Here is a 23,655-nt window from a genome sequence, read left to right as displayed (position 1 = left end):
TACCCTAGCGCGTGCGGCCACGCGCTCGACCTGGTTTGTCTTTCTCCGGTGACTGCTTCGCCGCCAACGACATTGCCGCACCTCAGGAGCTTCGAAACGAGCTCTCTACCCCCTAAACCCGACCCCTGATCTCGAATATTGCCTCAGAATTCAAAAAAAAAAAATTAAAAATACCTCGATTTGCATGTTGAAGCTTGGCTCCGTCAAAGTCACGATTTTCCAGAGAGCTTGGTTTCCCTCTTCCTCTACTCTGTTGGCCACCAAACGCTCTAGAAACCTTGCCCACGACTCAAAGACTAAAACCCCGCTCACCAAACTCTCAAACGCTGCCCCAAACACCCAATCTTTGAAGTAAAAAATTCTGATGAAGGGCCTCGCTTGAACTCGGCTATTTATAGCCAAAACTCGACGTGTCTTGTCCTATTATGGCACCCAGTGTCTTAGAAAGACCATCCCGTCAGCCATTGCGGCATTAATGTCGCCCCTCATCTCTGATTGCTTGTTGTAGGCAGGCCAGAGCATGGCCATCATGCCTGTTTTGATTTTTTGGTTTTATATATATATATATATATATAGTATACATACGAATTTATCATATATAATTTACATATATACATATATACGGATTTATATAACAGAATAAAAATCCCAATTTTAATACATATATTTATATAATTTCTAGTATTTTTAACTATGATTAAGCTATATACTTTATATACAATGAATTTTAACAATGATAAATTTAATTATAACATAAATAAATTTAACTATATAACAAATTTATATATAATTTACCTTATTAAATTTACTGATAAACACTAAAGTTCTAATAATTTCTCTAGGGTCTTAAAATACCAAAATACGATTATTATTCACGATGTCTTAGGGTATTACACAAGTGCTTCCGTTGGTGAGGTTTTCCATAACGCCCGTATGTGATGTTAGCTTATATTTCATATCATTGTGTATTTAGAAAAGCGGGGTGTTACAGTTGCTATCAGAGCTATAATATATGATTTTTTTAAGTGTGAATGATTAATTTCGAGGATATTTTAGGTTATGGTGGCTTTGTTGTTTTGATTTAGATTTGAGTTGCCTAACTTTGAGGATAGATTATATAGTTATTTGGGGATCTTGAAGGTAAAATAGTAAAATGAGATGTTTTAATTGATGTTACTAATCTTTGGGGCTTTGGTGACATGAGGGCTACATGGCAGTTGATGTTGTTTCAATGACTATGGTAAAGTCCAACGAGTAAGTACTTTGATTTGAGGATTGTTAGAATTTCTTATCAACAATTGTTTATAGGAAATTGACGGATTTGAGGTCTCGGGAGACTAATTGGATTTTAGAAGTGTTCTCATATATGGTTCATTAGAGTCTTGTACTAACGGTTAGGTTGCAGGAGTTGATGAATTTGGAATCTCGAGGATTCTTCTACGTAATAATCGTTTGGGAGATGCCTAATTGTTTTACAGGATAGGACTTGGTACGAGTAAGTATTCTAGTCACTTGGTGAAATTAAACCCCTACCAAAAAAAAAAAAATCTTGAATGGCTTGTGGAAAGTTGGGAGATGTTTGATTTGTTTTGTGGAATAAGACTTGTAAGTATCTAGGGAAAAGAAACTTTTAGATGGAATTCTAGGAGACTAACCGGATTTTGAAGACATTTTGGTTTATGATTCGTTAGAATTAACGAATGTTTTGGGTTTGTGATTTGGATTTATAAATGTCTAGATAATATTTTATTGGCGAATTTTTGTTAGATACATATGTATAAGGATAAATAGCGATACAAGGTACTTAAATGTACTAATTCTTGAGATTCTTTGATGACAGGATAGGTCGTGTGGCTACTTTTGATGTAAGATGTTTTTGATATGTATTAAGTGGTATTAATCTTTAAGTTTTATGGATAGGGAAAGGTTACCTTGTGTTGATGGTATATGATTATTTCTAGATCATTTTACTATTAAGGTTTACAGGTTGAACTCATGATTTTAAAGTGTGGTTATTTTAGATGGTGAATACTTGACGTTGCGTAATTTTTGAAACAGGCACCCCAAGTCATCTTGGTAGGGACGTCTAAGATGAGGGGTCCCAACACTCACACGAGGAAACATCGGAGATGCCCCAAGAAAGTTCACTCCAAGGAGGAAGTCCAGAGAGTGAAACTCGCGTTGATCGGATTGAGAGAATTATGGAGAGCGTGATAACCCTGATGTAGGGAACACAGCTAACGGGTTAGACTGTTCCTTGAGCTCCTAACGCCATTGACAGGTTCCAACGGCTAAATCCCCCTACCTTTTGAGGAAAAGCAGGAGCCGACCCAAGTGAGAGTGAGTACTGGCTGGAGCAGATGGAAAAGATTTTTAATTTCCTTGGTTGTAGTGAGGAGGAAAAGATTACTTGTGCCACCTTCATGCTTCAGGACGAGGCAGACCTTTGGTGGAAAACTATGCAAAGAAATTTTTCGGACCCTGAGGGACAAGGTACGTCAAGTGTTACATGGGAACAATTTAAAGAACTCTTTTATGCTAAGTATTTTCCCTTATGCAAAAAGTTGGAGAAAGGCCGGCAACTTATGGACCTAAAGCAGACTGGGAATATGACTGTGGCCCAGTATGAAGATAGTTTCACTCGGCTGATCAAGTACATGTTAGTTTACAACTTGGACGAGGAAGCCAAGGCACAAAAGTTCCTTGGGGCTATGAAGCTGGAGATCAAGTTAGCATTGAGCTCTCTAGGAGCACGTACTTATGTGGAGGTGGTTACACAAGCCCTAACTGTGGAGAATAACCTCCACCGTATGAATGGCCTGAGGACGCAATCTTGGGAACTCGATGAGAGAAAACTTGGGAAAAGACATGATCTTGGGGTTCGAAGACAAAATTTCAAACCCGAAAGAAACTGCCCCAAATGTCAAAAATTTCACCCTGGAAAACCATGTGAAGAAAGAACCCAAGGGTGTTACACATGTGGGATGAGAGACCACGTCGCACGAGATTGTCTGAAAGGACCTAGGTGTTTTAGATGCCATCAGGTTGGCCATTTCTCTAGGGACTGCCCACATAGAAGAGAAGTCAATCAATCCCGGAAGAACCAAGGAGGTCAAGAACCACAACGGGGTCGTGTGTTCCAGTTGATGGGAAATGATACCGATGCCAACCAAACGGTTGTACAAGGTACATCGATGTCTCCTTGATGCATTTGTACGATTGTTAATCGACCCCAGATCTATCCATTCACATGTATTGGCATATTACCTAGAAAATGATGTTATGGCATGTTAACCTATAATTTAGTAGGAAATGGAATGCCAACTAGTAAGTTGGGCAGTTGTGAGTTGAGGAATGTTATTGGTCAAATATATGTTAAATGTAACTTTGGATATGATTTGTGACTTTAAGGAATTTGTGGTTTGAGAAAATCAAAGGAAATTAAGTTACCTTGTGACTAAGGAATGATATTAGCGAATGTGTGTAAAATGTAACCTTGGGTAAGGAAAAAATGTATTTACGATTTACTAAGAATTGATGCTCAATGGAGGATACTCTCAGAAATTAACTTGGGGTAAGATACAAGCCATTGAGAAAATAACTTGCAACAAGACGGATCTCACGGTAGTATGCTCTAAGGTGCACAAAAAGAAGGCCTCACGGCATAGAGAATTACGACCGAAGCCTTGTAGCATAAGGGCATGCCGTAAGGGTAGACGTTGCAAGGGAAGGCCTTGCGGCTTAGGGGCGAAGGTGTTGCAAGGGAGGATCTTGAGGCCAAGCACCTTGCGGCATGGTGATCCTTGCAACAAGGGCCTCTTCTTGGCAAAACCAAGACCCCCACTCAACAACTAACACGTGTCAACACCTAGCAGCCTTGGGAATACACAGCTACAGGACATTGAAAAAGACTTTGAATTTGTTAAAATTTGACACATCGACTACACTTTTATGGTTTTTCGTTAACAATTATCTTCATTCGGTACTAACTTAGGCATCGAAGGGTTATCGCGGGCGAGGATTCCCGCGAGCCTTCTAACCCATTTTCGAGTATCAACAGGGCAATATCCTTATGGAAAATTCTCTTACGGCAAACATTCTTGTGGCAAGGTCCCTAAGGAAAACATCCTTGCTACTAAAATCCTTAAGGCAGACACCCTTGCGATGAGATCTTTGAGGCGAACATCCTTACGGTGAGATCCTTGAGGCGAACATCCTTGTGGGGAAAATCCTTGAGGCGAACATTCTTGTGGCAAAATTCCTTGAGGCAAACATCCTTGCGACAAAATTCCTTGAGGAAAACATCCTTATGGGGAAAATTCTTGAAGCAAATATCCTTGCGGCAAGATCCTTAAGGCAAACATCCTTGTGGCAAAATTCCTTGAGGCAAACATCCTTTTAACAAGATCCCTGTGGCGAAAATTCCTAAGGCAAATATCCTTGCGACAAGATCCTTAAGGTAAACATCCTTATGGAAAAATTCTTTGAGGCAAACTTCCTTGCTGTAAAATCTCTTGTGGCGAACTTCCTTTATAACATCCTGTATCGAGCGATAGGAAAGACCGGAACAACTTACCCTGATGGGCCTACACGAACTTCCCAGGGGGTCACCCATCCTTGAGCTTCCCTAGGTCAAGCACGCTTAACCCCGGAGTTCCTTGCCTACATTCAGCCCAAAAGGTATCCGGCTAGTATTATTTCCTTTCTTATACTATCCTCAATATATTCTACCCTTCTCTGGGCTCTTGGGGTATTACATTCTCCCTTCCTTGAGCACATGACATCCTCGTCATGCGACCTTACAACTGGTCCCAAATCTCCCCCCTTTGCATGGCCGATGTAGGATTTGCCTAAGGTGCCTACAGCACCCCCTCTAGGGACTCAGCGTCCTCGCTGAGGTTTGCCCCACCACCGCGCTCAGAGGCTCGGGGGTCGGCTCTGATACCACCTATAACATCCCGCATCGAGTGATAGGAAAGACCATAACAACTTACCTTAATGGACCTACACGAACTTCCCAGGGGATCACCCATCCTTGAGCTTCCCCAGCTCAAGCACGCTTAACCCCAGAGTTCCTTGCCTACATTCAGCCCAAAAGGTATCCGACTGGTATTATTTCCTTTCTTACACTATCCTTGATATATTCTACCCTTCTCTGGGCTCTTGGGGTATTACATTCTCCCCTCCTTGAGCACATGATGTCCTCGTCATGCGACCTTACAACTGGTCCCAGATCTCCCCCCTTTGCATGGCCAATGTGGGATTTGCCTAAGGTGCCTACAGATACCAAAATTGTAAGGGCCTACTATCGAATATTCCCACTAGCATAGGATATTCGAAAGGAGATCATCACAGAGATGATATAGAACAAACCACAATTAAACAAACAACTCATTTCATTCATTAGCAATGGAAACTGGGTTTAATTTCAATTACACTTCCAATAGCTCAAGAGTTCGGGCTCAATGGCCATACAAAATAGATAAGAGACTCTAATGTTAACTAACAAAATAAGACTAATTTCATCTCAAGTCTCACCAAAATGCTAACAGGATCTTCAAGTTAGGACCCGTCCCCGTACACCACTATCCTTAGGCCCTAGTCCCACTAGACTCGCCCCCAATAATAGCTTTCCCTTTACCTGGAATGGCAAAGAAGATCAAATAAGCCACAAGACTCAGCAAGTTCTAGGATAATAAACAATTATCATGAACCAAGAATAAGGTGAAACTAAAGAGATTACTCCAGAACTCGACTGATGTATACAAGTATCACAATTTAAGACTTGATTAATTCCAAGTTAAACGTATCATGCCACCATGTACTATTATGCAAATCTGCATATAAATTTAATATCAGAATCAAATCTCATAGGCTCGCAAGCTATAAATCAACACATGCCAAAGTGTATCACATAAACAAAACCTCACAATAAATATGGAGCCAACCTGTTAGTCTATGGCCACCTCGTCCCATGCCAGGTGCTCTAGGGTACCATTTTCTCCCTCCGCGCAAAATAATAGGTACGCAAAACATATATATATGAAACCTGTACATGTATGCATCATGTATACATTTGCCAACCACATATATTTAAATTCTTGTTTCTGCAATATTCATGCTGTTAACATCACTTACCCATACCGGGTATTTTTCCATTATCAGATAAATTCAACATATCTTACTTCATAATGTTTACCACATTCAAGATGTAATTTATTTCACAAAAATGCTTGATGTAATTTACAACACAAGAATACTTCTTTGAGAGATGCTATTTAATATTAAATCTCGATTCACCAGCTGAGGAGTATTATAATTTAATAACTATTTTTTTTCCCATCATATGATTGTTGTGATTTCATTTAACTAGTGATAGTATGCATTTCTTGCATTCGTGCTCATAGCTCAAATTCATGATTAGACCCCATGCAATCAAATGGCCACACCACGCAAAATTTCTGGTCAAACATAAACCTGGAATTTTTCAAGGCAATGGACCAAATAAAACATATTTTGAAAATGTCTTCATTTTGAAAAACTAACTCCTGGTATTTTGATAACTAGCATTCATTGTTGTAAAAATGATTTGTAATGAATATTTCAAGAAACGGAAACTATGTATTTTGATGGGGGTAAAATTGCAAATTCAAGAATTTGTACTAAAACCAAAATTCTATCTTTTTATTTTTATGGATTTTGATTTTTTTTGATATTTTTATTGAATCCAAATGGGGGTACTTTCTTATTTACATTTATGTATTAAAGTAAATGAACATTTATTTAAGTTAAGGAAAGGTAAATAGATAGGGTGTGAGCAGGTAGCTCACATTCAAAGGCTTATGAGAAGAGTTCAGGATGAGCTCGAGGTCAAGGTTTATGGAACGAGCTAGAGCTCATGAGTTCATGGCATATAGAGGGAGCTCGGGAGAGCTCGCGGAAAGGACAAGCGGAAAGAGATCGAAATGAGCTCGAGGTCATGGGCTGAACGAGAGTTCGTTCAACAAGCTCGCAGTCAAGGGTGGGCAAGAGCTCACTGGACGAGCTCGCGCCAAGAGCTCGAGGTCAGGCACGCAGAAAGAGCTCACGACCAAGAGCTTGAGAGAATGAGCTCATGCAAAAGACAAGTGAGAAAAGCTCACTGGAACATCAATGAAGCTGAACGTGTATATATATATATATAACTGGGTTTGCAGAACAGAGCAGGGGCATTCAAACGACTGTTTAAGCATGGGTATATGGTGGATTGGCTAGGCAGGGCATGGATCGAATAAGCTTTACAAATCTGTGAGGGGTATCAACTCATTACACATGTATGTATATATATATTTATAAGTGGGTCTCATATATAAGCGAACAATATATATATATTTTCAGTTGAGGCTTTCGTTGTTTGCTCCAAATATCTCAATGAAATCATTCAATGGTGACTTAACATTTTACATTCAGACTCAACACTTATATATATATATATATATAAGAGGCATTTGGATGGACAAGGAACATTCAGCTATGGGTGAGAGCTTCCAAATGTAATGCAACATGTACATATATAAATGCCAGAATAGGGAGCAACGAGCTAAACAAAACCTAGTTGTAAGTAAGAAAAAAAGACATTCACTAAACAAATATTAGGGTGAATCAAACCCTGCTTGAGACATCAAATGGACTTCACAGCAACTAGGAAATTTATACACAAAATAGACACGGTGGAAAACACTAACAGCGAGGTGACACAATAAGCAATAGTTTGCAAATCAAGAAAGCTTGCATTGCAATATAGAATATATCTAAGAAAGAGCTCGCATTGAAAGATAACGTGGAAGTGCAGAAGAACTTGCCTGTTGAGAATGCAAAATTAGAGAGAAGTTCCACCCGCGCACATGAAGCAAACAGCAGCAGCAAACAGAAGTGATGGAATAGGATGGAGAAGGTGAAGAAAAATAAGAGCACGGAGATGGACTAAAGGAGCAATGGAACAATGCATTCAAAAAGTGGAGATACATACTGCACTAAAATAGGAGATTTGTGCACAGAGGCTGCTGGGAAAAATGAGTGTGTATAGGTCTGCACGCCAGCTCTAGATTTTACTGAAATGACCATCTTTTCATATTACAAACAAAAATATCCAGGGGCTTGATTGACAAATGCTACTTAATTTATTTTCTTTTCCCTATTTTCTTATTACACCATCAAACCCACTATTTCCAAATTATTTCTCACCATGGGCCTAAGCCCAAATCACATATATCCCATATATATATTTTCCAAGCCCACCGGGCTTAATTTTTTACTTGTGTTAGACATCTCATTAACTATTTAATTGAGTCCCTTTCACTTAATTTTTGATTCCATGCACCATAAAATAAAAGTATGCAATCTAAAATTATTTATGTGTCACCAAGGAAATTTATCATTAAGCATAAAAAAAAAATACTTAGACTTACATTTTAATTGCTATTACCCTGATGTCAAGTATTAAAACACCTAGACCCACTTTAAGGTCGTTACATCCTTACTGCAAGATCCTTAAGTCAAACATCCTTGTGGCAAAATTCCTTGAGGCGAACTTCCTTACGGCAACTTTTCTCATGGCAACCTTATTTCACTGGACACCAAGCTCAAGTGTCTACAACAGTTGATCCCACGTCATAAAATCTAATTGTTATCTTTTTGGAAACAAAAGTAGTGTCTCAAAAAGGGGGAGGATATTCAAATCCCAAATCCAAACCAAAGAAAATAAGAAGGGAGATAAGCTTTTAATTATCTTCTTAACCTTTTTAATCATGAAAAAAATGGGGAGAAGAATTGAGGCCAATAATTAAAGTTTTGCCATCATAAAAAAGGGACAGATTGTTGAGTTAATGTTTTGATATATTTTGATGATGATGTTGATAATAGAGTTTTAACTTCAATTAATATCAAAACATTAATATCAAATCAATATCCCAGTGAATTCCCATATTAAATTGAGTATATATGTATTCTACTCAAATAAAGGTTTCTAGTAATCGATTGAATGTAATGCGAAAGATAGCTTTAAACCAACTTTCAAACCATCACTTTGTTGGGTTTTTGGGTCCCTTCCTATGTGGAGAAGCCCAAAACTTATTTGGCCTTTGAGAAAGAATCCCAAAGCCCTTAGGGGTTTCTAAATTGTCAATATAAAAGGAGAAGAAATGTGCGAGAAGCCGTTTAACAAAAACAAGAGAGGAGAGTTGGACAAAAGGTGTGTGAATGAGTGCACAGGTTTGATCAAGTATTGATTAAGGTATCATCCGTGGTCCGATCTTACTGATTTTTGGTCAGTTTGTAGAAGACGTATGGTTCTTCATTTTGATCGATCAGATTAACCTTTTAAGATTTGCAATTTCAGTTACTAGTCTACGAATAGAGGGTTTACTATCTAGAATTTTTGGGTTGAAGAGCAACAGATAATCTTTAATCATCTGTAGATTGGAGGGTCATTCGTGGTCCATTTCGGCTAATTTTTTTTGGTCAGTAGATATAGGACATCTGGGACTTCAACATGGATGATCAAATCGTTTATTTGAGCTGTATAACTCTATTTTTATACTCTGTAACAGAAGCCTAATTTTCTAGCCTTTCCTTTATATTATGTTTTGAAGTTGTTTATGATAACTAGCTAATTTGAGATTGTCACTACAAAAAAAAAAAGGAGTATTTTGCAACAATTTTTTTTGGAACAGTTTTTAAAATCGTCGCAAAATATGTTATTTTTACAATGATTTATAAACTAACGCAAAATACGTTTTTTGCGATGATTTGTTCAACATTTTATGGCTATTTTAAAAAACCATCACAAAATTTAAAATTTTAAAATTTAATTTTATGGCAGTTTTAGAAAAATTGTAGTAAAATTTAAAAATAATTTAATAATTCAAAAATAAAATTAAATTAGCATTTGTGGCGGTTATTAACCATCTCAAAATTTATTAATTTAATAATTAAAAAATTAAATTTTATAGTAATTTTATTTAGAAAATAATTTAATAATTAAAAATTAAAATTAAATTAATAGAGGTTAAGAACAATCACAAAATTTATTAATTTAATAATTAAAAAAATTAAATTTTACAATAATTTTGAACAACCGTCGCAAAATTTTAGAAAATAATCTAATATTTATATTAAAAATAAATAAAATTTTGATAATATATAAAGAAAAAATTTTAAAAATATATGTTTTAACTCTTCTTTTTATTTTTTTAATAAATTAATTTATTTAATATAATTCAATTAATTTATTTTTAATTTATTCCATTATTATTTTTATTTTATTATAAAAAAATTAATTTAATTTTTTAAATAATTACCCACATATATTAATAAATGTTATACATGTGTGAGTAATTATTTATAAATTTAGCCACACATAATTACAAATGTTATATATGTGTGGTTATCTAGATATCTATGATTTTATACTTAAACTACAAAATTACGTCATTTTAATTTTTATAATTTAAAATAAATTTTTTATTTTATTTAAAATACAAATAATAAACCATCAAATATTCCTTCTTCTCAAACATGAAAGGAAAAATGTGTTCATATGAATATTTTTTAATTTTATTGTAGTATTTTTATAAGAAAATTTTGATATGTAATAAAAAAATATTAATAAAATAATATACTATTTTTATAATTTTAAATATGTAATAATATTTTGATTTTTTTTTTTAAAATTTAAATTCCCTCTCTAAGTGTGATTTTAATCTTACAAATAGATAATAAATACTGAAAAAATAACAAACTACAGCTAAATTCAACATGATTTTAATCTTAGGTGGACTCCTGATATTGTAATTGGGTTGGGCTTTTAACGCATTCCATCCCAAGGGCCATCTAAGCATCCAAAAAAATAAAAAAAATATTAATTTAATTATATTTTATAATGTGCAAGTATAGATAGGGAGTAGACAAATTATCAAATGTTATATATTTAGGTAATATTTGTTAAAATGAGTAAGATAAAACTGTAATGGTTTTCAGACCAAAATATAAAATAGTCAAGATAAAGTTGGGAAGTATTCAAAGATTTTTATTAAGTCGTTTATTAAATTTTTTAAAATGCACTAGAGAACACAAATGTCATTTTTTTCTTATCTATAAAAACCAAGATATGCTTATCTTGAGGGAAGGAAAAATAAACATATTTTAAAAGATCAAGATAAGAGATCATTAATGATTTTTCTAAAAATGGTCAGATAAGTTTAACAAACATATTGAAAATAATAGAAGTTCGAGATGCATCGTATATCTTGACTTTTTTAACTCATATCTTGATTAACAAACGTTCTCTTAATATATATATATATATATATGATAAAGTATAATTTTACTTATGATATCATATTAGGATAATATTATGATATTACAATTACATTAAATATTTCATTATATTCGTAATGCAAATTTTGCATTCCAAGCTAATTATTTTATTCATATTAAAAAATAAAAAATATATTCTTACAGATTTTGAGCAAAATATCTGTAGAAACATAATAATTAATTATGAAAATATAATTTAATATTTAATAAAAAAAATATAAGTGAAGTGGAAATATGAAAAGATTTTTATTTGAGTGATTTTTGAACTACAAGAATTATGAGTCCTTCGTAATAAATTACTTGGAGCCACGTAGGGACATGAAAGGCATTTAAGATATTCTATTTGATGGCTTAGATTCACAAGGTTTAACTATAGTAATTTTTGTTCTTGGGTAGATATTAAATGATTGAATTATGATAAATTAAGATTCACACCAATAAATTAGGGATTTGATTTTTTACCCTGTGTCATGAAGCAAACATTTTACTTGCGATTTACCTCTTTTGCATAAATTGATGGCACGAGCGGCAAGAGATTGTGTAAGGATGGTAATTTCAACTTTAGTAAATTTTTTTTAAGAAAAATAGATTAATTTAGGTTGCGTTCTCTTTACTGTTTTCAATTCATTTTTAGTTTTAAATTTTCTAAATTAATGAAAATGCATTCTCTTTGTTGTTTTTAAAAATGTATTTTTAAAAATAAAAATAAATTATAAAGAAAACTCAAAACAATAAAAAGTTATTTTGAGTGTTTTTATTTTAAACAAACTCTAAACTCAAAACACATTTATTTATTTATATTTTATTATTATATTGGAAAACAATATTACAAAATTTATTAACTTTAAAATATATATATATTTTTAATAATATATTTCTAATTTACTGAATAATCAAATTTATTGAATAAAATATCATTAAAAAATTATTTTCAAAATTTCCAAGATAACGCATTTTCTAATTTTTTGTTTTAAGAAATAATTTTTTAAAATGACAAAGAGAATGTGTTTTTAATTTTTTAAAAACAGATAATTAAAATAAAAAATTAAAAATAAATTTAAAACTTAAAACTGAAAATTAAAAAATAAAAAGAAGGCAACTGCAACTTTAATGAAGTTCAAGTTTGTTGCAGCAATCTTCCCTTAATCTTTTAGACAAACTTTTATGAAGTCAATTTAATTGAGTTTTACAAATAATATAATCTATCAGAATTAGGGTAAATATAAATACAATAGATTTTGCTGAATACTCTCACTAACTAAACTTACCTATTAAAATTTAATAGCAAATGATAGTCTGCGAAAGAGATTCAATTTTTAGCAACTCTTAATTATAAATCTTCAAAAATATTTTATATATACCTCAAATAATTACACTCTCAAATAATTGGTGGCAGAAACAATAACACAAAGATTAGAGACGGAATTCAATTTCGTCTCTAAACGAGACCAAATCGCAAAATTAAAGGGTTTATTTTACGCACATTGAACACCCAAATCAGAAACCCTTATATCACTATCAGCTCTCTCTCTCCTCTTCTGTCCGCCGTCGTTCTCCCTCGCCGAGCGGTGGTGCTCGGTGCTCGACGCTTGGTGGTGCTCGCATCGGTGGTGCTCGGTGCTCGGTTAGCTTCTTTCTGCTGTAAATATGCTCAGTTAGCTTATTTCTTCTATAAATATGCTCAGAATGTATGATCTATTTTGGATTGGGAGGAAGGGACTGCCCTTGTGCGGTGTGATCTAGTTTGATAAATGGCTTAATTCCTCTGTTCAAATGTATAGTAGAGAGATTAACTAATTTGTCTGCAAATGATTCTACCAAATAAAAGGGAAAAACATTGAAAAGTAGAATGGCTAAATCTTATGCTTAATTTGTTTGCTGTCTATGCTGGGTATATTTGGTGTATAAAATTACAGATTTTGAACCAAAAGGATATATTTTTATAAGTTGAAAATATGTAAACTATAACATTAATTGTTCATAATTAAATTTAGGGAAGAATGCCATCACTAGGAGACTCCTTTTCGAATCCTTGAACAACAATGACTTGAATCTGTTTCAACAGTTTCCATGATAGGTATCCATGCTCAACTTGGAGAAGAATTCAATGTATGCTTCTTTAAACCTGGTCTTCAAACCTGGAAGTAATCACTAACTAAATCTTTTAGGTAGTTAAGGGCTGGGCTGCTGCCTTGAGAAGTTTCCTACCGAAAACAGGCAAAAGAAATAAAAGATCATCTGCAAGATAGTGTTTCATTTTATACCTTGTCTATCTATGACAATTTTTTTTCTTTTTTTATTCGTTCAAGTCCGAAAGAAGTAACTTCTTAAATAAGCATGCAGAAAAAAAGAGGCAGCAAATTCCATGGCAAAACAAGAAGGAAAGCCGAACTTATGACTATGCTTAAACAAACACATACACAGGTAAATAATAAAAACCTTTGAAGAACCGGTAGGGAATATAAAAAAAATTTTGAAATCTAAATCATCTACAGATTGGAGTATAATTTTTTGCGTAAAGATTACGCCCAAATAATACATCACTGCAAAATAGAAAAGTCTGGTAAGAAAACAGTTTACGAGAAAACTACTGTCACAAATTCCAACTTGTGATTTTTCACTTATGCTAACATCGTAGAATAAAATATAATATAACTTTCATATATACTTCAACAAAATTAAGTATTTACATTAAAAGAAATGACTTCCTAATAATGGGCTTTACCTCATAATAATCTATATATAAGGGTAATATAACAAAGGTTTCTAAAAGAGGAAAATGAAATACACTAAATTTAACAGCTAACTAGATTTACAGATCATAAAAAATTCAAGGCTATAATTCCACTTTAGATCTTTAAAAGGTTTAATGATCTGATTGGATAGACTACATCAACAGGTTTTGGTTCAATAACTTCTATACACCTGGTTTGTTTCCTAACTAAATTACTTGACCTAGTTTAGTTAGTGCCCACTTCAGCTTAATAACCTTACCTATACTCACAAAGAAACCATGCACTTTTATAGTTTGATCAGGAAATGCATAAAATAGGCATATCTTTTATGCTTTCTTTTATTAAAGATACACCTCTTCCACCCTTATGCATCCAAGTAGTTACTGCAAGTTTCAATCAAAGCAACATCTACTGCAATAAGAACAAGACCCCCTATGTTGTTTATGCAACCACAAAAAAAAAAAATACAGCCATAAAAAGATGAATACTGTTGTTACACGATTACAACAATAAATTTGTAAAATGAGAAATTGTCGATGGATGACCCTCGTATGGTTGATCCGAACGATGGATGACTCACGTGGGGTGTATGAGCAATGGACGTCTCACTCGGGGGATGACTCCTTCGGGGGTATGAGTAATGTGTGGATTGTCCAAACGATGAGTAATGATTGAGAGAGATAGGTGAGTCTTCTAGAGTAGAATGACAGCGATGGATGAGTCTATCGGGGGTCACTGTAGCGATGGATGAGTCTCCCGGGGGGGTCATGACAGCGATGGATGAGTCTCTCGGGGGGTCATGACACCGATGGATGAGTCCCTTGAGAGCAATGGATGAGTCCCTTGGGGGTCAGGACAGTGATGGGTGAGCCCTTTGGCTAGGTTGAAAGCGATGGATGACCTGTTGGAAAGAAAATCAGTTAGGAGCGCGGGTGAGAATCCCCGCGTGGACCCTCCGATGTCTAAGTCAGACCTTCGTAGAAGTAAAATGTTTGAAGGTAAAAATGTAAGTACGAGAGTGAGAGATTGACTCTCGAATGAGAGAAAAATACCCCCTATTTATAGCGATGGGAGTGGCATCCATGTGTTGAGTAGCCTACTTTTCTTGACGGATATCTCAGAGACGGTTTTGATTGAGTCTTGCGAGATTATTGGCGCGGGGGTGCATGGATGCAGGCACGCGAACGCGCGCAAAAAGGGGCGCGCATTAGGCACCCCCGAGGGACCTCTCTCAAGGGTGTGCAATACCCCCGAGAGAGGTCTCTCGGGGGTGTGAAAGTACCCCCGAGAGACATCTCTCGGGGGTGGAGGCGCCCCCCTCTCCCCCCCCACACACACACTGCTGCGTGGCAGCAAAAGGGGGGAGCGGGCATAACAAATACAATTAAGACAAGAAAAATTGACTGAAAATTCTTTAGATCAGCCTTGAATCCTGCAGAATATATTTTTCTTTCACACTAAACATATTGGTCGGTTACTACCTCAGGAAGATTGACATGGAAAAGATAGTTACATTTTTTAAAAAAATATGACAGAACAAAAACAATAAAGGAACTTTTGAAATCTAGCTGAAAAAAGAATGAACTTTAGAAAAGTTGCAAAGAAACTCAAGATGTTTAAAGTGGAAAGTTCATTGTCTTTGAAAAACAGTAAAAACTTTTAGAGACAAACTGAAAAAAAATGTTTCCTCTAAACAATAGAGTTTAGCAAAATCTTTGCTCATCCACGCTCTTAACTCAGTCAAGAAAAAACTAGCTTGTACATTTAGCTTATCACTGTAAAGGTCAGGAAGGAGGTCAAATTGCAAAATTGTTATAGTTTTTAAATGTCTTCTATGCATGAAGTATGTATTTTAAAATAATATGAATGTTATGTTTTCATATTAAGGTGTAGATTAGTGAAGTGGAATACAAGCTACAAGCTCTCTTTTAGCTGCATGGATAAGTCTTGGATTACAAAGCCACGAAATACACATGAATTTCAGAAAGGGGTGCAGGGATTTTTGGATTTTGCCTTTGCACATCGATTTGTTGAAGGCAAAATCAAATGTCCTTATCCTGATTGTGTTTTTAGAGAATGGGAGACTAGAGCAGTGGTGTATGATTATTTGATTTGTAGAGGGTTTCCAACCACGTACACTATTTGGTTTTGGCATGGGGAGTCAATTACAGGGGAAATTTCTAATAGCACAGTACTTTCGATACAAAATCCCTTATATAGTTATGATCCAATACCCAACATGATCGACAACGCTTTTGGGATATCTAGGGACCATGTGAATGTAGAAGTCTGCACATTGCATCAACTAGTACATGAAGGTGAAGAAAGGATGCCATAATTGAATCAAGAACCTAATGAGGAAACTAAGGCATTTTACGATCTAGTTAAAGATGGAAATCAAGCATTGTATGAAGGATGTACGAAGTAATCGAAGTTATCATTCTTAGTAAAACTGTAAAACTATATCACATCAAGTGCTTGTGCGGATTGAGTAACAAAGCAATGTTTATGATTTTAGAATTGTTAAAAGATGCCTTTGAACATGCAGAGATTCCTGATTCCTTTTATGAGGCAAAGAAATTAATTACCAAGCTTGGTCTTAATTATAGTCAGATACATGCATGTCCAAATGACTGTATGTTGTATTGGGGAGAAGATGAAAGTAGGGAGACATGCAAAGGATGTAACATGTCAAGATGGAAACAAAGCAGGAAAGGTAATTTGACGAACATGTCTGGTGGGGGCAAGATAAGAAAAAAGAAACCTGCCAAAATTTTACGATACTTTTCACTTAAACTGCATTTGCAAAGGTTATTTATGTCTTCTAAAACTGCTAAACATATGAGGTGGCATTCTGTGGGTAGTTACAAAGATGGCTTGACGAGGGACCCGAGAGACTTTGAGGCGTGGAAGAGATTCGATGAAACACACATTGAATTCACATTAGATCCACAGAATGTTCGACTTGGGTTAGCTAGTTATGGTTTCAATCATTTTGGAACTTTGAGTACCAACTGTAGCATTTCGCCTGTGATTCTTATACCATATAACTTACCCCTCTAGATGTGTATGAAGCAGGCTTCCTTCATCCTTTCAATGATCATTTTGGGAAAGCAAATGCCAGGGAATGATATCTATGTTTACTTACAACTTTTGATTAAAGACTTGAAGGATTTGTGAGATGGTGGTGTGGAAACATTTGATGCTTCACTTAATCAAATGTTTAATATGCATGCTGCATTGATGTGGACAATTAGCGATTTTCTTGGGCTTGGTAATTTATTTGGGTGGAACACACACACTGGTTCAGCTTGTCCAATTTGCAATTTTAGCTTTGTTGTCCATCATCTACCTCATAGTAGAAAGTGGAGTTTTATGGGTCATCGTCGATTTTTAGAGCCAAATCACATATTCAGATTTAATCGTGTTCACTTTGATGATAATACGGAGTTTAGGAATCCACCAGTGGCATTATTAGGTTCTGAGATATTCAAACAGTTGGAAAATGTTCATGTTACATTTGAGAAATGGATGAAGGTTAAAGATAATAGAAAAAAAACTCTCCGAAAAAATATTGAAGAAAATGGTTGTCAACAATGGAGAAAGAAAAGTATATTTTGCTAACTTCCTTATTGGGAGTACAACTTGTTGTGCCATAACCTTAATGTTATGCATATTGAGAAGAATGTGTGTGATAATGTCTTATACACCATTCTTAATGAAAGTGGAAAAACGAAAGATAATCTCAATGCTTGAAAAGACTTGAAAGAGATGGGCGTAAGAAGTGATCTTTAACCAGATGAAAATGAACTGTATTGACCTACTTTATTTACAATGTCAAATGCCCAAAAAGACGTATTTCTTACAACTTTGAAGAATGTATTAGTGCCTGATGATTACTCAAGTAACATTGTTAGGTGTGTATTGATCTCAAGCATCAGAAGATATTTGGTTTGAAAAATCATGATTTACATATTCTTATGGAGCAACTGTTACCAATATTAATTAAAAATCTATTACCTCACCAAGTGTCTGCGGTTTTAGTTGATTTGTACTCAATATTTAGGTAAATATGTGGCAAGGTGTTGAATCCTCTAGACTTTGACAAGCTCTAACATTGAATCATTCTCACACAATGCCATATGAAAATGCTATTTTCGCTTGGGTTCTTTACAACCATGGTTTATTTGGTTGTGCATCTAGTTAATGAACTGAAGCTTAGAGGCCTAGTACATTATCGATGGATGTATCCTATAGAAAGGTAAATATTCTATATATTCTAATTGCTATTTGCCACTGAATTTGCAGGTATGTATAATACTATTTTGTAATTGTGTTTTTTATTTTAGATGCTTAGGATATTTGAAGTCCTATGTAGGTAACAAGGCACAACTAAAAGGTTCCATTGCTGAAGGTTATTTAGTTGAAGAATGTTTGATATTTTGTTTTAGATATTTAGAGGGCATTGAGACAAGATTCAATTGGCTTGGACATGTTGAAGATCAATCTATAAACAATTAATCATCTCAAGTGTCAACATTTTTTTACTAAAATAAGGAAATCAGTTGGGAGTACTTCATATTTCAACCTTACTCATATTGAGAAACTACTAGCATACAGATATGTGTTGATGAAGTCAGAACTAGTTGATTGGTTTGTGAACTGGGTTCATACATAAATGATATATAATTTATCATAAAAAATATTTTCTTAGCTTGTGGCGTTAATGACTTAATTTCATATAGGGAATTTAGAGAGATGACCAAGAGAAGGCTCCGGAATCGAACACGATCAGCTATAGAGATTGAAACAACAGTGCATTGAGAATTCGTTGATTGGTTCTCTAAGCGTGTAGGTTTACCATTGATATATTTTGTTAAGAACAATTATCCAAGAATGATGAAAAAATGTACTTATCGATATCTTTTTGATTCATTTCAGATTAGGAATGATAAAAATGAATCCCTTCAAATGATCTTAAGTTCTTTGCACAAGGCCTACTTCAACGTGCCAGACGATTTAGTGCATTTAATGTTAACGGATACAAATTTCTAACTATGGAACGAGAACATGGCTTGAAAACTCAAAACAGTGGAGTTTTTGTAATTTCTGAAACAATAAGTCATTCTAGAATCAATTACAACAGTCTAGTTAATGGAGATGTTAATTATTATGAAAAATTGGTAGATATAATTGAGCTTAATTATTATGGTTGATTTAGGATTATTCTATTTAAGTGTAAATAAACCAATATCATAATTGATAGAAGGATCAAACAAGATGTTTTGCAGTTTACTTTAGTGAATTTATCTCGATTGATACATACTAGAGATCGTGAAGAAGATGAACCTTATATTGAGGCTTCACAAGTGCAACAAGTATACTATGTTCAAGATGTTATGGAAAATGATTGGAGTGTTGTTGTACATTTAAAACCAAGAGATTTGTACAACATAGGTGAAGACACTGAAGATGTGTTCTATGAGAACGAGCTATATCAAGCACAAGACTTGGGGTTATTTTTTCTTAATGATACTGGAATTTTGTCACTGGCAAGAGCACAAATAAATGATAATCAAATGTCTAATGTTGAAAATATTGATGATGAGGATATGTTTGTATAGAATTTAATTAATGCAAATATAGAATATTATATTGCATTTTACTTTGCTTATTATATTGTTGTTTGCCTTTTATTTTATTTTGTATACCTAGGAGTTCACGTATCTATTTTATTTTTCTTTTCATTTTACTTTACCTTATCTATACGTGCATGTTTTTCTCATTTATAAAAAAATGTAGCCATGAATAGGAAGAAACGTCTAAGAAAGACAAGCACTACTGATTAGGTGGAGATGCCTCACTTACCACACATACTTCAGCATCATTGTCAGCTCCACCACAGCCCCCAACATCCTCCTCAACCTCTATTATCTGCGCATGCTCCATCACAACCTCCAGCATCTAGCGAAACTCCATCAAGATCATCCACTCCAGATCTACCATAACATTTGTCATCGACACGCTCCTCTACATCACGCCATTACTAGATAGTTAATGTGATAGGTATGCACAAAATATTTAAACTAAGTGTAATTATTATATGCTTGCATTAATTATTAAATTAGGTATATGTGTTTTGATTGACAGATGAACAAAGGCTTATAAAACAAGAAAAGCTAAGAGTTAAGGATGTTTGGTTACTTGCACGTGGAAGGCGTGTAATGTTAGATTTTAATGAATTACTCCAACTAATAGGAGATGTAGTTGGACTTTTTGGAGGGATTTTAAGAAAGTTAGCTTCTGATTTTGTTACTTTTTCCATCAATTATAAAAGTTGGCACAAAGTTCCAAAAACATATAAAGAGAAAATTTATAAAAATAGAATCATGGTAATTAACTAATATTGTTTGTTTTGATATATATATATTTGAATATATTATTTTTTTGAAGGAAAAAATTAATATTAACGAGGGACCTATTAAGAGTTTCATTTTAAGGAATATTGGGAAGAAATGGAAGGACTATAGGTGCAAATTATACCATGAGTGGTATGATCCCACCATTGGTGGAGAAGCTAATATTACAAAGCATCCATCATGAATATCTCAAGACCAGTAATATGATAAAGAAGTTTGTTATATTTCTGGTCTTGAGATATTCCTGGTGGATGCTTTGTAATATTTGTTTCTCGACCAATGGCGGGATCATACCACTTATGATATAATTTGCACCTACAGTCCTTCCATTTTTTTCCAATATTTCTCAAAATGAAACTCTTAACGGGTTCATCGTTAACATTAAATTTTTTCTTCAAAAAACAACAATATATTAAAAAAATATATCAAAACAAACAATATTAGTTAATTACTATGATTCTATTTTTGTAAATTTCCTCTTTATATGTCTTCGAAACTTTGTGTCAACTTTCATAATTGATGGGAAAAATAACAAAATCAGAAGATTTTATCGACTATAGTGCACGAGATAAAACTAAGGTGATGTTACTAATTTTGCTTACTATTATAGTTGCAAATTATATTATGAGTGATATGATCCTGCCATTAGTCGAGAAGCTAATATTACAAAACATTATCTAGGAATATCTCAAGACCAATGGGCAAGTTTTATTGACTATCGCGCGCGAGATAAAACTAAGGTGATGTTACTAATCTTGCTTATTATTATAGGTGTAAATTATATCATAAGTGATATGATCATGTCATTGGTTGAGAAGCTAATATTACAAAGCATCCACCAGGAATATCTCAAGACCAATGGGCAAGTTTTATTGACTATCGTGCGTGAGATAAGACCAATGTGATGTTACTAATTTTGCTTATAAGATTACTAATTTTTATACGACTATATGATTACGATTAAACTAATGATGTTTTGTTGGATATCTAGGAGATGTGTCAAAAAAAATACTGAAAATTGATCCAAATTGATAATCCCACACAGGAGGATCGAAGAGTCTAGCAAAAAAAAAAAAAACATGAGATGATAATATTGCAAAAACTTATTTGATGATAATATTACAAAAATTTATTCTAAGTATGAATTTTTTATTCTAACATTAACTGACATTTATGTGAAATTGTTCTAAATTATAGAAAATTGAGAGTGATTAACATGTAAGTAGGGGTTTATTATACATCGCGATGCATAAGAAGAGAGACAGATCTTTTATGAATGAAGAAGCATGAACTATAATCGTAAATTTTTTTGTATCATAATCATTTCATTTTTAAAACTCTTACAATTACATAAATAGAATTTTATTTAAATGGTATTTTTGGAGTGATTGATATTGTTTTTTAATTCATACAGGACAATTTCTGAGATTGAGAGTCAAGGCACATCTTCACAGTTAGTCTTCTTAGATAATTCACTTGCTCGGGTGGTAGGAAAAGAACACTTAGGTTGAGTCTGAGGTTTGGGCTTCAGTTAGAGTCCAAACCGAGTTTTTGGGACCATTAGTTAATTCAATGGGATGTCTTTGTTTTCCAATAATATTGATTCATTTGCTATAGAATACCAACAAAAGGTGCAAAGATTGGAGAAATAATTACAAACTAGTAATCAAAGGGTTCAAAGTCTAGAGATAGGTGCAAAATTTTTAAGGTGCAATTGCTTATATTTTTACAAACCTTGTGAGGAATATATCGCCTGAGTTTGTTGCTATGCTCAATTTAATGGTATGTTAATATGTTTTTGATTTTTCATTTTAAATGATTGTTTATGTTTATCTTCACAAATACTCTTCAAAGTATGTTCTCACCTTTTGTATACATCTAATACAATTTTAATTATTTTAGGCATCATATACGCATAATGGACAAGCGTTACCAGCGACAAAGCCCTCTTCTATAACTAGTCATGACATTCGCGAGACACAACAACCCCCACACCAACAAAGTTGATGTATTGTTCAAATATTTGAACTAGAATATTAAACTTTTTAAATTTTACTTCAATATTTAAGTCCATTTTGATTGGACTTTAATATGTTACATATTTGGATATTTAAGTTGGATTGGATATTTATGGTTTATTGATTAAATAGATTGAGATATTGTATTTGTGAATTTGGTATATAGGTTACAGATTTTAAGTTATTTGTGAGTTGGATATTTATGATTTAATGATTAATGATTAAACAGGTTGAGATATTGTATTTGTGAGTTGGGTATATAAGTTATAAATTACAAGTTCTTTGTTTTGGTGACCCAAAAAAAAAAAAAAATAGAAGAATTAAATTTTTTATGCTTTTAACGACAGTTTTGAAAGCGCTGCTAAAGTCACTGTCTTGAATTTTATATTAAAATTTAGGAGTGGTTTTAAAATCACTCCTAATTTAGATTGAAATTTAGCAAATACTTAATTAAAAAATCAGACAAACACTCAAATTTGGTGACGATTTTCAAACGGTCGCTAAATGTTACTAATTGTCGAAAAATAATAGATTTTGTGGTGGTTCTTAAATCGTCTAAAAAAAAAAATAACTTTGCGGCGGTTACTCTAGCAGTTGTTGAAAATTATCGCAAAATGTGGCGGTTAAAACTGTTGCAAAATGACCAAAAAAAAAAAAAAAACTTTGCAAAAGTGCCATTTTTTTGTAGTGTGTGTACCTACTGTTGCTGTTGAATAATCACTTGTGATTGCTTATTATTCATAGTGGAGTTTTGAAGTGGATCATTTGGTCCCGTGGTTTTTACCCTTTCACATTGGAAGGGATTTTTCACATTAAAAATTGTTTATCTTGCACGTTGATTATTTTGTTCTTGCTTAACTTATTTTTGTGCTCCATATATTGTGATGTTTGATGTGCCATTTTGTTCACTCATCACAGGTTTAATCAAATAAGGAGAGTAGATGAATCTTTAGTTACTCTCTCTCTTTCTCTCCCATCAAAGTGGTATAAGAGTTAGGTTATGTGTTTGATTTGATTGAATTATGGAGGTGAATACAAGTAAAATGATTTATCTTAATGGTTCAAATTATCATATATGGAAGAGTAAGATGAAAGATCTTTTGTTTGTGAAAAAGTTGCACTTGCCAA

The 23,655-nt window shown here is 33.8% G+C and overlaps 1 protein-coding gene and 1 long non-coding RNA gene across 3 annotated transcripts; both read left to right on the top strand.

Annotated features, from left to right (window-relative positions):
- The first annotated feature begins 2,360 nt into the window (after positions 1–2,360).
- On the top strand, positions 2,361–3,206 carry LOC127788071 (uncharacterized). The gene has a single exon (XM_052316190.1). It carries the CDS (start codon positions 2,361–2,363, stop codon positions 3,204–3,206), a length of 846 nt encoding a protein of 281 aa, XP_052172150.1.
- A 9,709-nt stretch (positions 3,207–12,915) lies between these two features.
- On the top strand, positions 12,916–22,730 carry LOC127788324 (uncharacterized). Of its 2 annotated transcripts, XR_008020318.1 has the most exons (4): positions 12,916–12,979; positions 19,893–20,156; positions 21,191–21,249; positions 22,412–22,730. It is a non-coding gene; the product is annotated as an uncharacterized LOC127788324 (long non-coding RNA). The 2 variants fall into 2 exon arrangements; XR_008020317.1 differs by lacking the exon at positions 21,191–21,249 and having other exon boundaries at positions 22,412–22,726.
- Positions 22,731–23,655: the final 925 nt, after the last annotated feature.

This window comes from Diospyros lotus, chromosome 13 (genome assembly GCF_014633365.1).
Source record: "Diospyros lotus cultivar Yz01 chromosome 13, ASM1463336v1, whole genome shotgun sequence".
NCBI lineage: Eukaryota > Viridiplantae > Streptophyta > Magnoliopsida > Ericales > Ebenaceae > Diospyros > Diospyros lotus.
The sequence above is the reverse complement of the archived record's forward strand: the minus strand, read 5'-3'. Positions and strand labels throughout refer to the sequence as shown.

Coding starts and splice junctions, on each gene's coding strand:
- LOC127788071 (XM_052316190.1), top strand. CDS start 2,361: ATGGAAAAGATTTTTAATTTCCTTGGTTGTAGTGAGGAGGAAAAGATT.